This window comes from Eschrichtius robustus, chromosome 16, assembly GCF_028021215.1.
Source record: "Eschrichtius robustus isolate mEscRob2 chromosome 16, mEscRob2.pri, whole genome shotgun sequence".
Classification (NCBI taxonomy): domain Eukaryota; kingdom Metazoa; phylum Chordata; class Mammalia; order Artiodactyla; family Eschrichtiidae; genus Eschrichtius; species Eschrichtius robustus.
In genome coordinates, this window is record NC_090839.1 from 92742010 (window position 1) to 92760621 (window position 18612).

Below are 18612 nucleotides of genomic sequence, written 5' to 3' on the forward strand. Positions count from 1 at the left end.
TGGCTTTGGGGGGGCTGGGGGGCAGTCACTCTGCCTGACCCCAGAGACCTTAAACTGTTGCTCAGAGTCACCCCCAGAACTCGCCTCCCAGGATCTGAATCCTTCCTTAAAATAGGGGCTCTTGGTTGGAAAGCCCTCCCGGGGCCCAAAGGCCCGGTGCCCAGGGGTGCCGTTCCTGGCGTGTGCTGCTTGACCGGCCCTCCGTGGACGGTGAGTCCTGAGAGCAGCGGGTGGCCTGTGTGCTGGGCCGCAGGCCCTGGACTGGTGCCCTCTCACTGCCTTTAGGATTTTTGCAGCAATTTGCAGGGGCAGAGGACAGACAAGCACTCAGCCCAGCCACGGGTGACCCGTGCGTCGGGGGCACTGCAGGCCCACTGTGCGCTGGGCAGGGGGGGAGCCCCGAGCAGAGGCAGGCCTCTCCTCTCCCGGTGGCCTTGCCGTGGTGCCACGTGTGATGGCAGGGTTGGGGGGACTCCGCCAGGCTGGGACCATGGGCTTCCCAAACTGCAGTGCACAGGCTAGGCTTGGGGTCAGGACGCCTCCTGCTTCAAACCTGTTTCAAACCATCTTCTTGCCTTTCCCCGCCAGCCCCTGGGGGAGCCCCAGGAGGGGGCAGCGGGGGAGTCACCTCCCGAGATGATGGACAGGCTTCCTCACCAGCCTGGATGCTGGGCTGGGGCTCCCGTGGGCCACCCGTACACGTCCTCGCACCCACCTTCTTTGAACCGGGAAGGTGGTTCTGGGGTGGAGGGTGGGAGACACGTGCCTGCCGTCCGATCCCAGCTTTGCCACTGTGTGACCTCAGGCACCGTCTGACCCTCTCTGGGCCTTTTTTGCCTTATTGTGTAGAACTGGACTAACGACAGGATACAGCCTCAGAGGGAGCGGTGAGGAGCGGCGAGGTAGCGTGGTCAGTCATTGCGCAGTGAGTGTGCTCAGGCCGCAGAGCTGTTACGGCGGCTGAAGGGACCGGCAGGAGGCCGGGCGGCAGGCGCTGACTCCCGAGGACACCGTGGCCGGTGTGAGGATCTGGAGGGGCCCCCGGACAGGCCAGGCCTCTGGATCGGCCCACGTGGCTCCCGGCCGCCAGCTGGACATCACTCTGGGGGGCGCACCCCTCGAGAGGAAGCAGGTGCCTGCCCGCCCTTCGGGGCAGGACGCAGGGGGCGGAGGCCCTGACCTTCCTGCTTCTCCAGTCTGTTGGGACAGGTCCGGGGCTGCAGCCACAGACATCTTTCTTAACTTCACTTTTATGGAGGTGTGACTTGCAGGGGATAAAACGCCCCCTTTGGAGTGTGGGGAAGGCTCCGCCGTCACCCCAGAAGCCCCTGCGGGTCCTGGGCGGTCAGCCCTGCTTCCCCGGTGACGTATGAGGGGGAGTAGCCTCCTTGTGCCATCTTCCGTCAAGTGCCTGTTGCAGTCTTTTGCCTGTTTTTGTAGTTGGGCTGTTTGTTTTATTACTGAGTTTGAATAGTTCTCTATATACTTTGGACACAAACCTTTTATTAGGTGCATGATTTGCAAAATTTCTCCCAGTGTGACTCGCCTTTTCATTCCCTTGACTAGTGCCTTTCGAAGAGCAGATTTTTAAAAAATTCTGATAAAGCAATATACCTTTTTTTAAAAAAATGGGGTCTGGGGCTTCCCTGGTGGCGCAGTGGTTGAGAGTCTGCCTGCTAATGCAGGGGACACGGGTTCGAGCCCTGGTCTGGGAAGATCCCACATGCCGCGGAACAGCTGGGCCCGTGAGCCACAATTGCTGAGCCTGCGCGTCTGGAGCCTGTGCTCCGCAACAAGAGAGGCCGCGATAGTGAGAGGCCCGCGCACCGCGATGAGGAGTGGCCCCCGCTTGCCGCAACTAGAGGAAGCCCTCGCACAGAAACGAAGACCCAACGCAGCCAAAAATAAAATAAATAAATAAAATTTAAAAAATTAAAAAAAAAAAAAATGGGGTCTGCTTTTAGTGTTATAGCTAAAAAGTCTTTGCCTAACCCAAGGTCACAAAGATTTTTCTCCTGTTTTCCTTTGGAAGCTTTATGGTTTCAGGTTTTATATTTGGTGCTCTGATGCATTTTGAATTACTTTTTGTATATGGTGGGAGGTTTGGATTGAAGTCTAATATTTGCAGATGATACCTGTTTCAGCTCCATTTGTTGAAAGATTATTCTTTCTCCACTGAACTGCCCGTACACCTTTGTCAGTAATTGGTTGTCCACACATGTGTGGCCTATTTCTGGACCCTCTATTCTGTTCCGTTGATCTATTTGTTTTTTTGCTGATACCACACCATCTTGATAACTGTGGCTTTGCAATAAATTCTAAAATAAATTCTAAAATCTTCATCTTTGTTCTTTATCAAAGTTGTTTTGGCTCTTCTAGGTCCGGTGCATTAACCTACGGATTTTAGAATCAGCTTCTTAATTTCTGCTCTAAAAATCCTGCTGGAATTCTGATTGGGATTGCACTGAATCTATGGATTAATTTGAGAGAGTTTACATCTTAACAATATAGAGTGTTCCAACTCATGAGAATAGCACCTCTCACCACATATTCGGGTCTTTAATTTCTTCAGCAATATTTTGTAGTTTTCAGCATGCTGTTTTGCATACCTGGTCATATTTACCCCTAAGTATTTAATTTTTTTTTATGCTGTTGTAAGTGGTATTCAAAAATATTAAATTGTGGTAAAATATACGTAACATAAAAATTTCCATTTTACTCTCTTTTAAGGGTATAGTTCAGTGGTGTTAAGAACATTCACATTGTTGTGCAACCATCTCCAGAATGTAATTGTATTTTTAAATGTCCAATTTCTGATTGCTTGTTGCTGGTTTATAGAAATACGACTGATTTTTGTATATTTGTATTGTATCCTGCAACCTTGTTTGTTAGTTCTAGTAGTGTTTTTGTAGACTCCAGCAGATTTTCTATATAGATAAGCATGTTGTCTATGCATAAGAGCCATTTTACTTCTTCCTTTCCAATCTGGATGCTTTTTATTTATTTATTTATTTATTTATTTTTTAAATATTCTTTTCTTTTTTAATTGTTATTTATTTATTTATTTATTTTTGGCTGTGTTGGGTCTTCGTTTCTGTGCGAGGGCTTTCTCTAGTTGCGGCAAGCGGGGGCCACTCCTCATCGCGGTGCGCGGGCCTCTCACTATCGCGGCCTCTCTTGTTGCGGAGCACAGGCTCCAGACGCGCAGGCTCAGCAATTGTGGCTCACGGGCCCAGTCGCTCCGCGGCATGTGGGATCTTCCCAGACCAGGGCTCGAACCCGTGTCCCCTGCATTAGCAGGCAGATTCTCAACCACTGCGCCACCAGGGAAGCCCTTTTTATTTATTTTTATTGCCTCACTGCACTGACCAGAACCTCCTGTGTAGTGTTTATGTTTGTTTGTTTTAAATTTTTTAATAGCTTTATTGAGATATAATTTATATACCATACAATTCACCCATTTGAAGTGGACAATTCAGTGGTTTTTAGTGTACTCACAGAGTTGGGCTACTGTCACCACAGTCAATTTAAAAACATTTTCATTATTCCAAAAAGAAATACCATACACTTTAGCCATCACTCCCCATTCTTCACATCACCCCAACCCTAGACATCCACTGTTCCCTCCAGGGTAGTGTTGAATAGAAGTGAAGAGAGCAGATATTCCTGTCTAGTTCCCCGTCTTAGCGGGGAAGCATTCAGCCTTTCTCCATTAAGTATGATGTCAGCTGTAGGTATTTCACAGATGCCCTTTATCAAGTTGGGGAAGTTCCCCTCTATTCCTAGTTTTCTGAGAAGTTTTATTAGGGTGTTACATTTCGTCCAATGCTTTTTCTGCATCTATTGAGACGATCGTATGTGTTTTCTTTCTTAATCTGCAATTACGGTAAATTACACTGATTTGTTTTCACATCTTAAGGCAGCCTTGCGTCCTTGGTATAAACCCCGGCTGATTACAGTCTTTGTACTTCTTACATATTGTTGGATGTGCAAGTTTTTATGGACACATTTTCATTTCTCTTGGGTAAATACCGAGGAGTAGAATTGCGGGGTTATAGGAGAGATAGATGTTTAGTTATGTAAGCAACTGCAAACCGTTTTCCAAGGTGGGTTGAACCACTTTATACTCCTGCCGGCAGTGTCTGAGAACCCCGTGCTCTGCACGCCCGTCCACACCGGGTGGTGCCAGTCTTGTAAATTTTGCCCTTTCTAGTGAACGTGTGACAGCGTCTTATCACCATAGCTTTTTAAAAAGGCACCAGCTTCCTGCTCTTCAAGTGACAACTTTCTGTTGCCCCTGCCCCCAACACTTGATTTCGCCGGGTCTTGTCTTCTTACTGTTATATGAAAGGCTTAGGGTCTCCATTCCTTAATTTTAAACTTCTGTGAGCCCTCTTTGGAAGGAGGCCGGCCAGGTTGTGTCTGTGGGCACGCACGTGTGCACACCCTCACACACACAGTGGGCGGGCGGACGGGGGTCAGACAGCCTTAAATTTACACAGTGGGTCCCTGTGCCGGTCGCATGACACTGGGCAAGTCTGTAGCCTCTCCTTGAACTTCGGTATCTGTGATCAGAGATGGGCGGTGTGGGCAGTGGCCTTGAGGCATCAGTTCTAATCACCTGCTTCCTTAGGCTGCTCTCTGTGTCACACCTATTTTTCCCTCTAGAGCAGAGCTTGGCAGACGTTTTCTTAAAGGGCCAGATAGTGACTGTTTTAGGCTTTGTGGGCCACACGTTCTCTGTGTGACAACCGCTCAGCTCTGTCCCTGCGCCACAGAAGCAACCATGAGCAGAATGTAAATGATGGGCATGGCTGAGCGCCCATGCTTTGTAAAACTTTACGAGACCAGGCCCGAGGGCCGCCGTTTGCCAATCCCTGCTAAAGTGTCCTGTAAACAGGGCTTCCGGGACAGGGGACAGACAGCCTCCTGCTGGAGCCTGTGTGCGAGGATGGGGCGCATGGGCACCGGTCCTGGCCCCGCGGCGGGGCAGGAGCTTCTGGTGGCCCTTGTTCAGCCAATCTCGGAATTTCCGCTTCAGTGGACAAAGGCTGTGAGGGTGGGGCCAGAGCCAAGGTCCACGCTCAGAGCGGAACCCACCAGCGTCACCGAGCGGTGCACAGGGGGTCTCCCCTGCACCGGGGCCCTCCCGGGGGCTCGTTTCACCCATCACCCTAGCAAGTGGCTGCCATCGTCCCACCACACAGAGGAGGAAGGCGGAGCCCGGAGCGGCGCCGCCTGCCCCGGGCCCCGGGACTGCCGTCCCTGGGGAGGACGGAGCGCGGTGGGGGAGGCCGGGACTGCCCCCCGGGGCCTCACTTCAGCCTTTGTCCACGACCCCTGGGACGCCGCCGCTCCCTGCAGCGCGTTCTTCCCCGGAGGCCGCGGTGCCTGCCCAGCGCCCTCACCCCGCCGCACACGCCTGTTGGTGCGGATCCCGGGCGCTGAGACTTCGGGCCTCAGGACGCCACAGGGGACGGGCAGACAGACCCCCTGCTGGACGGACAGCCCCACGTCTCAGGGGCCTGACTTGTCATCGCAGCAGTCCCCTCGGCGGTGTCCGTCCCCCCCTCTCCGGGCCTCTGTCCTCCGGGCAGTGACTCAGGGGCCCGGCTCTTTCCCCCGCCCCGGCCCCCGAGTCCCCCACCAGCCCAGGATGGGCCCGGAGCACAGCGGGCGGGGGGTGGGGGGGCTGTTGCCTGGGCCTGGGGGCGCGTGGGTCCCCCTGCTCAGGCTTCACTGGCCGCACTCGGGTCCCGCGGCCACGCCGAGCTGCAGGCGAGGCCGGGAAGTGTGGGCGCCGTGACCCCGCGGAGGGGCAGGCGCTGGTGAGCGGCAGGTGCTGGGGGCCGGGCCGGGCTGGGCCGAGCTGGAGCAGCCTCTGGAACCCCAGGACGAGCGGTGCGGCTGGACCGGCCGGGCTGTGGTGGCCGCCGGGCAGGGAACCTCTGGGCCCAGAACCGTGCTGTCAGCGGCCTCGGGACGCACAGCCCGCAGTGGCGGAGGGGGGGACCCGGTGTTTAGCAGCGGGGCGTGACAGGGCCACGGGGCTCACCGGGAGTCCTCCGGGGTCCCAGCGAGCGGCCGGGTGCCAGGAGCTCGGGCAGGGGTGCCGCAGCCCCTCCCCCCGCCCCGGTGCAATTTTCTAGCCGTCCTGTCCCTGTCCCCATCGCAAGTGGGTTCCTGCACCGCGGGACACGCAGCGGCCACCCCACTCGGGCCCCGGGTGCCTGTCTTCTCCGTTCATTTGCTCTCGGACCTGCTAGCTTTCCGTCCGGATCTCCTCACGTCCGCAGAGAGGGCACTGCTGCTGGACCCGGCGCGGGGTGGGGGAACACGGCTGCACTTGGTGGGCCGCGGGGCAGGCTGGGCTGGGGCCTGGCAGGGGGGACCCCGGGTGGGTGCTCTCCTGGGTCCTCTTTGCAGCAGCCAAGCGGTCTCTTGAAAGTGACGCACGTGGGGAAGCCTGTCCTGAGGATAAAGGGCTGATGGAGCACGTCGGTTCCTGCAGATGCATGTTTTCCACCGCCCCACGAGCTGGTGAAAACTGGCCACGAGTGGGGCTCTTCTGTCCAAGAGCCCTTGGGCTGGAGGTCTTCTGGGGCTCCCTGGCCCCCAGTGTTTTCTTCCGCCCCCTCCCCAGAGGCTCAGAGCTGGGGCATGCGGCCTCCTCCCTACCCAAGCCCCCTGTGCCCACCCCCCAGGTCCCCACACACCCGTGCACCCCAGTACATCGGGGGCCCGGCTTGTGGCCGCTGCCAAGCCCTTGCCACCAGAGTACCTCCCCGGGTCACGTTCAGGGCAGCGGGGTGGTGGCCTGTCCCTGGCGTCCCCCCAGCGGTCACCCTGGGGCAGCGGGAGGGAGCTCGCGGGCCCCCCACCCCTGCACGTTCCGGGGGCCGAGACAGCCCGTGGTGAACAGGGGACCTAAGTGCCAGGACGGGCCGACGCCGGGGAGCGAGGGGGCGTCGCAAGGGGTGCGTGGGGCCCGGCCGTGGTCGGGGAGGCCCGGGGGGGACGTGTGAGCTGGGGCGGGGGCGCCGGGGCGGAGGAGAGGTCCCCAAGGCTCCACCCAGAGAGTTGACGTGATGAGCGTCTGTGTGCCCAGCGGGCAGAGGCTTGGCCGGGGGGACGCAGGGCAGCAGGGCGTGAGGCTGGGAGTCAGGAGGACGGAGGGGGCCCCCCCCCCCCCCCCACTCACAGCCCTTCTGAGCTGGGGTGAGGCCCGAGGCCCCCGGGTCTCTGGGCTGCCCCCACCCGTGCTGGCCCCGGTTGGGGGCCACCAATGTCAGCCAGCCCCACGCAGGGGGGAGGCAGGGCAGGGGCCCCGGAGGCCTCGGAGCGCTGCCTCTGCGTCCCTGGGCGGGGCAGTCATCCCCCACCGCCCAGCCGCGGCCGAGCCCCCGACCCCGTGAGCGGCCAGCATCCCTCATTAGGAGGCCGGCTCGCCCGTGCCCGCAGCCCCCATGGCGAGTCTGCCGGGAGGCCGGGGCAGGGGCCCTCGGGATGACACGGCCTTTCTGCTCCCGAAGCTTCTCTGTTCCACGTGCCACCTAGACTGTGTGTCGCGGGCCGGAGACCTACCTCCCTGGCTTCCAGTTTCCTCCGCGAGACCCCAGAGCGGTCACACCCCGCGCGGCCTCCGGACTGGATGGCTGTGAGCCGGGCCGTGAGCGCCAGAACCGGGCTTTCCCTTCCCCCGAGCTCGCCTGCCCATCCCGCCAGCCGCCTGTGCCCCTGTGTCTGCGAGCTGACCCTTCACTCCCCAGACAGGCAGGGAGGTGTGTCTGGGGCCCAGGGTCCCGGGCTGGAGGGGTCTTGACCCAGGAACCAGAGGTGCCTGCCACCCCTATGGACCCCCCCCCCCACACACACACACACCCCACACACACGTACACACACGCACGCTGCATGGGCCCGTGGCGGGTGTTTGGTCTCCGAGCAGGGCTCTGACCCTCTGGCACCAGGGTGGGTTCTTGGGGGTCCCTGAAGGGAGGTGCAGGGCTGTGTCCTCAGTAGGGTGGGGGGGGCCTGGGCCAGCCCCCCCGTGGATACAGCCACCTCCCAGCCTTGTCTTTTTTTTTCTTTTAATTTATTTTTGGCTGAGTCCCGTCTTAGTTGCAGCACACGGGCTCTTCGTTGTGGTGCGCCGGCTTCTCTAGTTGCGGCACACAGGTTTTCTCTTCTCTAGTTGCGGCGCACAGGCTCCAGGGCGCATGGGCTCTGCAGCTGCGGCACGCGGGCTTAGTTGCCCTGCGGCACGTGCGATCTTAGTTTCCTGACCAGGGATCGAACCCGCGTCCCCTGCGTTGTAAGGCAGATTCTTTACCGCTGGACCACAGGGACGTCCCCCAGCCTTGTCTTATCACAGAGGAAAGTGTCCTCCTGACCTGGGGGTGGGGGGGCCATCCACGTGCTGATCCCAGCGACCCCCGGGTCTGTGGGCTCCGGGCCCCTCGGGTGGCAGTGACCGCAGGGTGGGCTCAGTGCTGTGCTCTCACACGGGCGTGGGGGGTGTTGGCTAGTTTAGGGACTGGGTGCAGACCAGCCCCCCAGGGGCTCCCAGGGAAGCCTGCTCAAGCTGGTGGCCCTTGGCTGGGAGCCACTGGGCATCTTGATTTAGACCAGTCCGATCCAGAAGCTTCCCTGAGAGACGGGAAGCCTTTACTGGACGACCCGTCCTCTCCAGAGAAAGCCTCTGTAGGACTCCTTTCCGCGGCCCAGCCCCTCACACAGTTACCACGTGGACACACCGATGGCCGATGAACTGGGGACTCGGGCGCCAGCGCCCACTTACCCTCCGCCCGACTTAACAAGCATCACGTTCCTCAGTGCCCGCGGTGCCGCCGTTCTGTGTGAAAAATGTCAGACCTCTCGCAGTGTGGACCCAGTTGGGCCTCCACAGCCCCGCCCTAGCCACATGCTGCTTTTTCCGTTGCCTCAGCTGCAGGACGTGACACGTGTTGGCGTGTCCTGGTCACGCCTGCCGGACGGGCGCTGATCACGGGTTCTCATCAGCACGTCGCCCCAGTGTCTCCCACGCTACTGTGTCCACTCAGGGTCCCCTCGGTCCCCGGGAGCAGCTAGGATGATGGGGTGGGGCTGCTCCTCTGTGCGGGGGGCAGGGACCCCCACTCTGGACCCCCAGAGCCTGTGAACCTGGTCTCCTGGCCGGCCTCCCATTGCGCAGACGAGACCAAGGCCGGAAAGGGAGGGAGCCTTCCAGCCCTGTGGGCCCTGGTCCAGTGTTCTGTCCCCTCTGGGGGACCCTCGGGGTCAGCGCCCCCTGAACGTCTGGCCTTGTCTTCCAGATCCTGACTGGGCCTCATACACCCTAGGGGTGTTCATCTGTCTGAGCTGCTCTGGAATCCACCGGAACATCCCTCAGGTCAGCAAGGTGAAGTCCGTCCGCCTGGACGCCTGGGAGGATGCCCAAGTGGAGGTAAGGCCAGGCAGGGGTGCCAGGTGGGGATGGGAGGACACAAGCCTGTCCCGTTGCCCCTGGGTGACCTCGGCCCCACCCTCTGGGTCATGACACCTCGGAGTTTGCTCCATCCCGGTGCCCCAAGGGGACCTGGGCTGTCAGGGATCCCAGGCTGCGGGGAGACCGTCCACAAGTGTCGGGAGGCCCAGGGGCCAGCAGCTGGACCTCGGCCCTCCTGTGCCACTGCCCCCGCCCTGTGCGTCCAGTCCCAGGACTGACTCTCCCTGCCTCTCTCTTGCGGCAGCTGCAGAGTGAATGAATGAGCAAGCGACTGCAGGAGACTATTGATTCCCCTCCATGGGCAGTTCCTGCGGCTTTGGTCCCATTTCGCCACACTGGGGACATTCTGGTGCTCAGGGAACACAGCATGGAGCAGCTGTGCAATGGGACGGGCCCTCTTGTTGTTAGGGTTTTATTGCTAACCTTATGGAGAGTCGCAGAAGGTAACAAAAGTCAAGCCCTTCACTGAACCATCCATCCATCCATCCACCCACCCACCCACCCACCCATCCATCCACCCATCCATCCACCCATCCATCCATCCACCCACCCATCCATCCATCCATCCATCCATCCACCCACCCACCCATCCATCCATCCACCCATCCATCCACCCATCGACCCACCCATCCATCCATCCATCCATCCATCCACCCACCCATCCACCCATCGACCCACCCATCCACCCATCGACCCACCCATCCATCCATCCATCCATCCATCCATCCATCCATCCATCCATCCACCCACCCATCCATCCATCCATCCATCCATCCATCCACCCATCCACCCTTCGACCCACCCACCCACCCACCCATCCACCCATCCATCCACCCACTCATCCATCCATCTATCCACCTGCCCGTCCATTCATCCACGCATCCATCCATCCATCTACCTACCCACCCATCCACCCACCCACCCACCCATCCATCCATCCATCCATCCATCCACCCACTCATCCATCCATCTATCCATCTGCCCGTCCATTCATCCACGCATCCATCCATCCATCTACCTACCCACCCATCCACCCACCCACCCACCCATCCATCCATCCATCCATCTATCCATCCATCCACCCATCCGCCCATCGACCCACCCATCCATCCATCCATCCATCCATCCATCCATCCATCCATCCATCCATCCACCCATCCACCCATCCACCCATCCACCCATCGACCCATCCATCCATCCATCCATCCATCCATCCATCCATCCATCCATCCATCCACCCATCGACCCACCCATCCATCCACCCATCGACCCACCCATCCATCCATCCATCCATCCATCCATCCACCCATCCACCCTTCGACCCACCCACCCACCCACCCACCCATCCACCCATCCACCCATCCATCCACCCACTCATCCATCCATCTATCCACCTGCCCGTCCATTCATCCACGCATCCATCCATCCATCTACCTACCCACCCATCCACCCACCCACCCACCCATCCATCCATCCATCCATCCACCTGACCCGTGTTTATTGCACAATTGCTATGGGGGGCCTGGCGAGTGGCTGGCCCCTGGAGAAGGCCCTAGAGAGGGGGACATGCAGTTTGCCGGTGGGCAGGGGGTGGTGACTTGGGCCGGGGTGGCAGGCAGGGCCCCACAGCCTGAGTGAAGGTGAGAACAGGGCACAGCCTGGGGTAGCGAGTTCCAGACAGAGGGCTGTGGCTGTGGAGGCTGCCCAGGTGGGGCCTGAGCCCTGACGGAGGCTGCGGGGAGATGGGTGGGAGCCGAGGGCAGCCCCCCTCGCTGCTCAGATTTGGCTCCAGGGTCAAGGGCTCAGGGGGCGTGGTGACCACGCCCATCGGTGAGGGGAGGAGTTCCCTGGCTGATGGCTGCCTCTGGGCTGGGGGACCCAAGGCCGGGCGCCCCCCGTGCACCCCCCCCCGCTTCCGCGAGGAACAGTTCGCTGCTGTCCACGCAGCCTCCCCGGAGCTTGCTAGAAATGCAGAGTCCCTTGGCCTACCCAGGCCCTCCTGCCAAGTCAGCCTGCAGGTGACAGAGCTGTCCTGTGTGCGTGGAACGTTCACACGTGTGGCCGGAGGCGCCCTCACCCCAGCGGTCAGACAGTGGGGGCGGAGGCTCCTCGACGCCCCGCGGGGTGTGATGCCTCGTGAGGAGGGAGGGAGAGGGTCCCGGACACGGGCGCCACCAGCAAAGCTCTGGTTTCCACCTGCGAACGCTCGTGAGCAGGTCCGAAGGGAGGCCGGGCTGGCGCCAGTGGTGCAGGTGTGGGGCGGGGGCGCTGGGAGCTGAGAGGGGCCATCATCCCCTTTCTGTCGTCTGCCCCTCTACTCCGTCATTAAAACAGAGGTGACCTCGAGGGGCTGGAAGGACTTGGCCTGCAGGGCGCTGGGCCCCCGGGTCGGTGTGGAAGGGGGCCTGCCGGGCCTCCGGGCTCCGCTCCTCCCCTCACTCTGCCCTTGAGTCCCTGGGCTGGTGGTCGGCCGGGGGTCCTGAGCCTGCGTGAGCCAGGCCCGCTCCCGGGAGGGCGGCCGTGATGCGGGGAGCTCGGCCCTGGCTGTGGGCCAGGCGCGCAGGACCCTCGTCCGTGCCTCCTCCTTTTGTTTCTTTTCGTGTTTTCTCTCCCTGAACTTCGTATTTTTCTATAGCATCTTCTTCAAAGAAGCTTATTGCAATGTAATTCACAAGGCACACAGCTCACTCTCTCAAGCACAGCTCAGCGGTTTACGGCCCCGTCACTGACTTGAGCAATCGTCACCACAGTCAATTTTAGAACGTTTTCATCACTTCAGAAAGAGCCCCGAGCCCTCAGCTCCCCCCCCTCCCCCGGCCGAAGCCACCACGCGAGCGCTTCCCCCCCGTATAAAGGCCCAGTGACGCCCACCGTGTGGACGGACCACGGTCCCGGGTGGCGGACGCTGGGGTGTCTCCCCGCGTCCGCGTGCACAGGCTCCGGGGGGCGCGGGTGCCCCCGCGTCCCCGCCTGGAGGGCCCCAGTTTACCCAGCAGGCTTCTGCGTGCACACAAAGGCGCAGGGGTCTTCCCACCGTGACCACCGGGCCAGCGACGGCCTCACAGAAGCATCGCCTCCTGCAGGGGCAGCGACGGGGCTCACGTTCCTCGAAGGGGAAGTTCAGAGGCTCCGTGACTGTAGTTTGAGGGATTTTGCCAGCCTCCCCTCTTGGCCACGCCTGTGCCCACGCGTGTGAGAGCGCTTGCCGCGTTCCTGCCGACCCCTGTCTCCCAGGGCCCGTCTGTGCCGACAGAGAGGTGAACCCTTGCTCCCAGGAGGGTCTTTTCTCGTCTTGAGTGAGGTGCGGCGTCTTGTGAGACGTTTCAGAGCCATCTGTGAGCTTCCGGGCCCTGGGCCACCGCGGGCTGCTTCCGTTTTCTCGTGGTTTACCTAGGAGGCCTGCAGCCCTCAGAGACGGCAGGTGAAGACGTTCTTCTCAAGGGCGTCTTTTGACTCTGCTCATGGTGGTTTCTGCAGTGGAAACGTTTTTACTTTGAAGTAATCCCATTTCTCAACCTTGCCTTTTGTGGTTTTAGGGTTTACGGCACACTTAGATAGGCCTGCCCTACCCTCAGATTATTTTTACTCAGAACAGCTTGATTTCTGTCATTCACACACCATACACCTCACCCTTTTAAAGTGTACAGTTCAGTAGTTTTCATGAATTCTCAGGGCTGTGCCACCATTGCCACGATCTAATTTCAGAATATTTTCACATCCCCAGATAGGCCTGTACCCACTAGCCGCCACTCCCCAGCACTCCCCACCCCAGCTCCTGCTGAGAGGAGGACCCCTGCTTTCTGTCTTGATGGATCTGCCTGATCCGGACGCTTCGTGTCCGTGGAATCACACCACGTGTGGCTCCTGTGTCCTCTTTCACTGAGCACCGTGTTTGTAAGATTCATCTGTGTCATCGAGGTGTCAGCATTTCATTTCTTTTTATGGCCGAGGTCATTTCCATCGCATGGATGGACCACGTCTTGTTTATCCATTCCCCAGCTGATGGACACCTGGGTTGTCCCGTTTCTCCGGCTCTTGTGAACAATGTGGCTCAGAATATTTCTGTGCTTTCAGTTCTCTGAGAAGAGGTGGCACTGCCGGGCCTTAGGGTGGCTCTGTGTCTAACGTTTGAGGATCTGCCAGGCTTTTCCCAGCACAACTGCCCATTCCCACCAGCGATCCACGCGGATTCCAGTTTCTCCGCGTCTTCTCCAGCGCTCACTGCCGTCTGTCTGACTTGAGCCGTCCTGCTGGGTGCACGGTGGGGTCTTGTGCTTTTGGCCCCCATTTCCCTGACGATGAGTAACGTTGAGCATCCTGTCATGTGCTTCTTGGCCATTTGTGTGTCTTCTTTTTTTAATAAATTTATTTATTTATTTATTTTTGGCTGCGTTCGGTCTTCGTTGCTGCACGCGGGCTTTCTCTAGTTGTGGCCAGCGGGGGCTACTCTTCCTTGTGGTGTGTGGGCTTCTCATCGCGGTGGCTCCTCTTGTTGCAGAGCATGGGCTCCAGGCGCATGGGCTTTAGTAGTTGTTGCTCGCGGGCTCAGTAGTTGTGGCGCATGGGCTTAGTTGCTCCGTGGCATGTGGGATCTTCCCAGACCAGGGCTCGAACCCGTGTCTCCTGTGTTGGCAGGCGGATTCATAACCACCGCGCCACGAGGGAAGTCCTCAATAAAATAAATGTTTAAAAAATGAAGTGAATAATCCAGAGGCAGGAACATACAATGGGGGAGAGTCTCTTCTATAAATGGTGTTGGGAAAACTGGACAGCCACATGCAAAAGAATGAAACTGGACCACTTTGTTACACTATATACGAAAAATAAACTCAAAATGGATAAAGACCTAAGTGTAAGACCTGAAACCGTCGATTAGAGACCTAAATATAAGGCCTGAAACCATCAAACTTCTAGAAGAGAACACAGGCAGTATGCTCTTCGACAGCCGTCTTAGCAATATCGTCTTGGATCCGTCTCCTCAGGCAAGGGAAGCAAGAGCAAAAATAAACAAATGGGACTACAGCAAACTAAAAAGCTTTTGCACAGCAAAGGAAACTGTCAACAAAATGAAAAGGCCACCTACCGAATGGGAGAAGATATTTGCAAACGATTAATGCAATAAGGGTTATTACACAAAATATACAAAGAACTCATACAACTCAGTATCAAAAAAAGAAACTGTCCAATTAAAAATGGGCAGAGGACCTGAACAGACATTTTTCCAAAGAAGGCATACATATGGCCAAGAGGCACGTGAAAAGGTGCTCACTGTCGCTAATTATTAGAGAAATGCAAATGAAAACCACAATGAGGTACCACCTCACGCCAGTCAGAATGGCCATCATTAAAAAGTCTACAAGTAATAAATGCTGGATAAATGCTGGACTTCCCTGGTGGCGCAGTGGTTAAGAATCCGCCTGCCAATGCAGGGGACACGGGTTCAAGCCCTGGTCCGGAAAGATCCCACATGACGCAGAGCAGCTAAGCCCGTGTGCCGCAACTGCTGAGCCTGCGCTCTAGAGCCCGCGAGCCACAACTACTGAGCTTGTGCTCTAGAGCCTGTGCTCCACGGCAGGAGAGGCCACCACAGTGAGAAGCCCGCGCACTGCAACTAAGGGTAGCCCCCCTCGCCGCGACTGGAGGAAGCCCACGCGCAGCAGCGAAGACCCAACGCAGCCAAAGACGGATCGATAAATAAGTAAATAAGGAAAGTAAATTCATTAAAAAATAATAATAGTAATAAATGGTGGAGAGTATGTAAAGAAAAGGGAACCCTCCTACACTGGTGGTGGGAATGTAAGTTGGTGCAGCCACTACAGAGAACAGTATGGAGGTTCCTCCAAAAATTAAAAATAGAACTACCATATGATCCTGCAATCCCACTCCTGGGTGTTTACTAGAATATTTTTAATCAAAAAGATATACACACCTCCATGTTCACTGCAGCCTGATTTACAATAACCGAGATATGGAAGCAACCTACAGATGAATGGATAAGGAAGATGTGGTGTATATATACGGTGGAATATTACTCAACCATAAAAAAGAGTGACATTTTACAATCTGCGGCCACATGGATGGACCTAGAGGGTAGTATTATGCTAAGCGAAATCTGTCAGACACAGAAAGACAACTACTGTATGATCTCCCTTATATGTGGCATCTGGAAAACAAAATGAACAAATATTAAAAAACAGAAACAGACTCATAGGTACAGAGAACAAACAGCTGTTGCCAGAGGGAAGCGGGGCGGGGGACAGAAGAAGTAGGTGCAGGATATTCAGAGGCGTGAACGTCAGTCGTATGAAAAATAAGTCACGGGATGTAACGTGCAGCACAGGGGATACAGTCAACAATGTTGTAACAACTTTGTCATCTCGTAATATGTATAAATGTCGAACCACTATGCCGTACATCTGAAACCAAATACTGTATGTCAACTACACTGCAGTAAAAAAATAAATCAAGCGCATTCACAATCTTGTTCAACCATCACCTCCGTCTAGTTCCAGAACATTTCCCTCACCTCAGGGGAGACCCGTCCCCCTTAGTGGCCACTCCCCTCCCCTAAGACCCCCAGTAGGCTTTCTGTCTCTGGATTTGCCTGTTCTGGATGTTTCATACAAAAGCAGTCCTATGCTGTGTGGCATTTTGTGTCCATTTCTCGTGAGCCTCGTGTTTTTAAGGTTCATAAATCTTTTCACTTTCCTGATGGTGTCCTTGGAAACACAACAGTTTTTAATTTTGATAAAGTTCCATTGATTTTTTTTTTTCTTTTGTTACTTGTGCTTTTGGTGTCACCTCTAAGAAACCACTCCTAACCCAAAGTCATGAAGATTTCCTTCCATATTTTCCTAAAATTATTTTTTAAATCATCCCGTGATTTTCATCTACTTTTGGCCACGCTGCGCGGCATGTGGGATCTTAGTTCCCTGACCAGGGGTCGAACTCGTGCCCCCTGCAGTGGAAGCGTGGAGGCTTAACCACTGGACCACCAGGAAATACCCTTCATCTACTATTTCTGTTGTTTAACTTTGGAAACTCAGTCTTTAATCCAGTTGGAGTTTACTTTGCTGAAAAGCATACCCCCTTTGCTCCAGTAGTTTCCAGTTTCTTATTGGTCATCAACTAACGGGCACTTCCCTCATCGATCTGAGATGTTACCACTATTGTACACCAACTTGTCCTACTAAACCTGTTTAATGTTGGATATTAGATCCTATTGGATCTGTTTCTGGACCTTTTAGGCTTTCTGGTCAGTACTGTTTGACTCATAGTAGCATTATAACAGGTTTGAATATCTCGTAGGAAGCGTCTTCATTTTCAGAATTCTCTAGGATGCTTTTGCTTGTTAATTTTAAAATGAACTTTAGAATCTTTGCTAGCTCTTGAAAATTCTATTCCTGGTTTTCTTTTCTTGAGAATTGCTAAAAATAGATGAACATAAGGAGACAGCATGCTTTCTGTCTCCCTAACCAAGAACTTGGTATGTCTTTGGAGTTTCTTTTGCTCCCCAGGAGCACATGACAGTTTCTTCGTCGAGACTGAATGCTCCTCATTAGAGCTAGTTCTTAGGTGCTTCGTCCACCTGCTCTCGTCGGCGGGCCTTTCCTCCTGTTGGACCTCTGAGCAGATTGGTGTTTTGTATAGAAAAGCCATCACTTTTAGGATTCAAGTTGGTACCAGCCTTTTGCTGAAGCGTCTTATTGTTTGTGATATTTTCCCCATTGACCCTCCACATCCACGGCCTGATGGTCCTCAAATGCGATGACTTAGAGGGAAGGGTTCCCTCCCTGCCCTTGAGGCCCCTGTGGTCAGGGCCCCTCCCCGCACCGGCCAGGCCAGGGCATCTTCTCCAGCACGCCCGGCTCGCTCCACCTCAGGGCCTTTGCATGTGCTGTTTCTGTGCCCGGGACGCCCCGCCTGGCGGCTGCTCCAGAGGCTCCCCGCCCCCCCCGCCCCCCCAGCCTGTTCACAGCTCGCAGTCGCACGCCTGGTCTCTGCAGCCTGGCTGCCCTGCAGGAACGTGGGCCGCTTCTGCGCCGCTCAGGCAGAGTGGACAGGCCAGGCCTCGTGTGAGGCCCAAGGAGGGCCCCTTTCTGGAGGCACCTGGCCCCAGCCAGCTGCGGGGAAGGGCAGTCCCCTGCCCCCGCTCGCTCCCTTCCAGGCAGCGAGCCTCCAGGGCCCGGGGGTCAGCCGGCCTTGGCCTCTGGGGCCCTGACCCCCCCTCTCTCTTGCAGTTCATGACCTCCCGCGGAAACCATGTCGCCAGAGCCACATTCGAGTCCAAAGTGCCCCCCTTCTACTACCGGCCCTCGGCCTCCGACTGCCAGTGAGTAACAAAGGGCTTTTGTCAGGGTCGCTGGTAAACAGCCCGCACGCTCTGGAGATGGCTCGGGCCGACCCGCTGGCGGGCGGGAGGGGCCGGCGTGGGGGAAGGTGGGCGCCGGCCTTGCGTCCTGGGGGCCCCGTCCAGGCTGTCCTCTGCTTGGTTTTGGTTCTTGGTGCGCCGGGCGTGGACCTGGGGAGGTGGGGGGCCCGCCCCCGTGTGACCCCGGCCCCCGCGCGGACCTCCCTGTGCCTCAGTGTCCCCATCTGCACCCCACCTGGGTTCCCGCCCCCGTGGTCCCTGAGTGGCTCCCCCTCCGGGCTGGATGGCCGTTCCCCATGCCCCTCCCGCCCCAACATCCCCCGGCTGTTCCTTCCACCCGAGGCCCTTGCTTGACCCCCCAGGACCCCAGCCCCCAGGCTGGCTCCGTTTGGCCGCCGCTCATTCCTGAGGACCCCTCCCCCTCCTCTGGCCACTCAGAGCCGGGGGGTTGCAGAGGCCTTTCCTCCTTGGGTCCCATGGGCTCAAGGGAGGGTGGGCTCCTCAAATCTCTTTTCCTGGTGCCCAGCACAGGGCGGCACACTGTGGGGTTCCAGAAGGTTCTGGAAGTCAGGGGAGGTGCTTGGGGTGGAGCTGGGACCCCAGCCCCGTGGGGTTGGCTGCCCGTGTCAGGCTCAGCACCAGCAGGGAACCTGCCCACCAGGGGTCTCCGGATCCTTCCTGGGGGGATCCTGGGGACCCTCCCCCGTCTCACGAGCTGGCCCCCCCAAGCACCCCTCATACCTTCTCCACCCATATC

The 18612-nt window shown here is 57.3% G+C and overlaps 1 protein-coding gene across 2 annotated transcripts in view; it reads left to right on the forward strand.

Moving 5' to 3' along the window:
- Positions 1 to 18612, forward strand: part of ADAP1 (ArfGAP with dual PH domains 1) — a 78502-nt gene that overhangs the window by 33162 nt on the left and 26728 nt on the right. For both annotated transcript variants that reach the window (XM_068524434.1, XM_068524433.1), the window contains exons 2-3: positions 9312 to 9442; positions 17725 to 17816. In XM_068524434.1, the coding sequence (XP_068380535.1) occupies positions 9312 to 9442; positions 17725 to 17816 (223 nt within the window). The remainder of the gene's footprint in view (positions 1 to 9311; positions 9443 to 17724; positions 17817 to 18612) is intronic.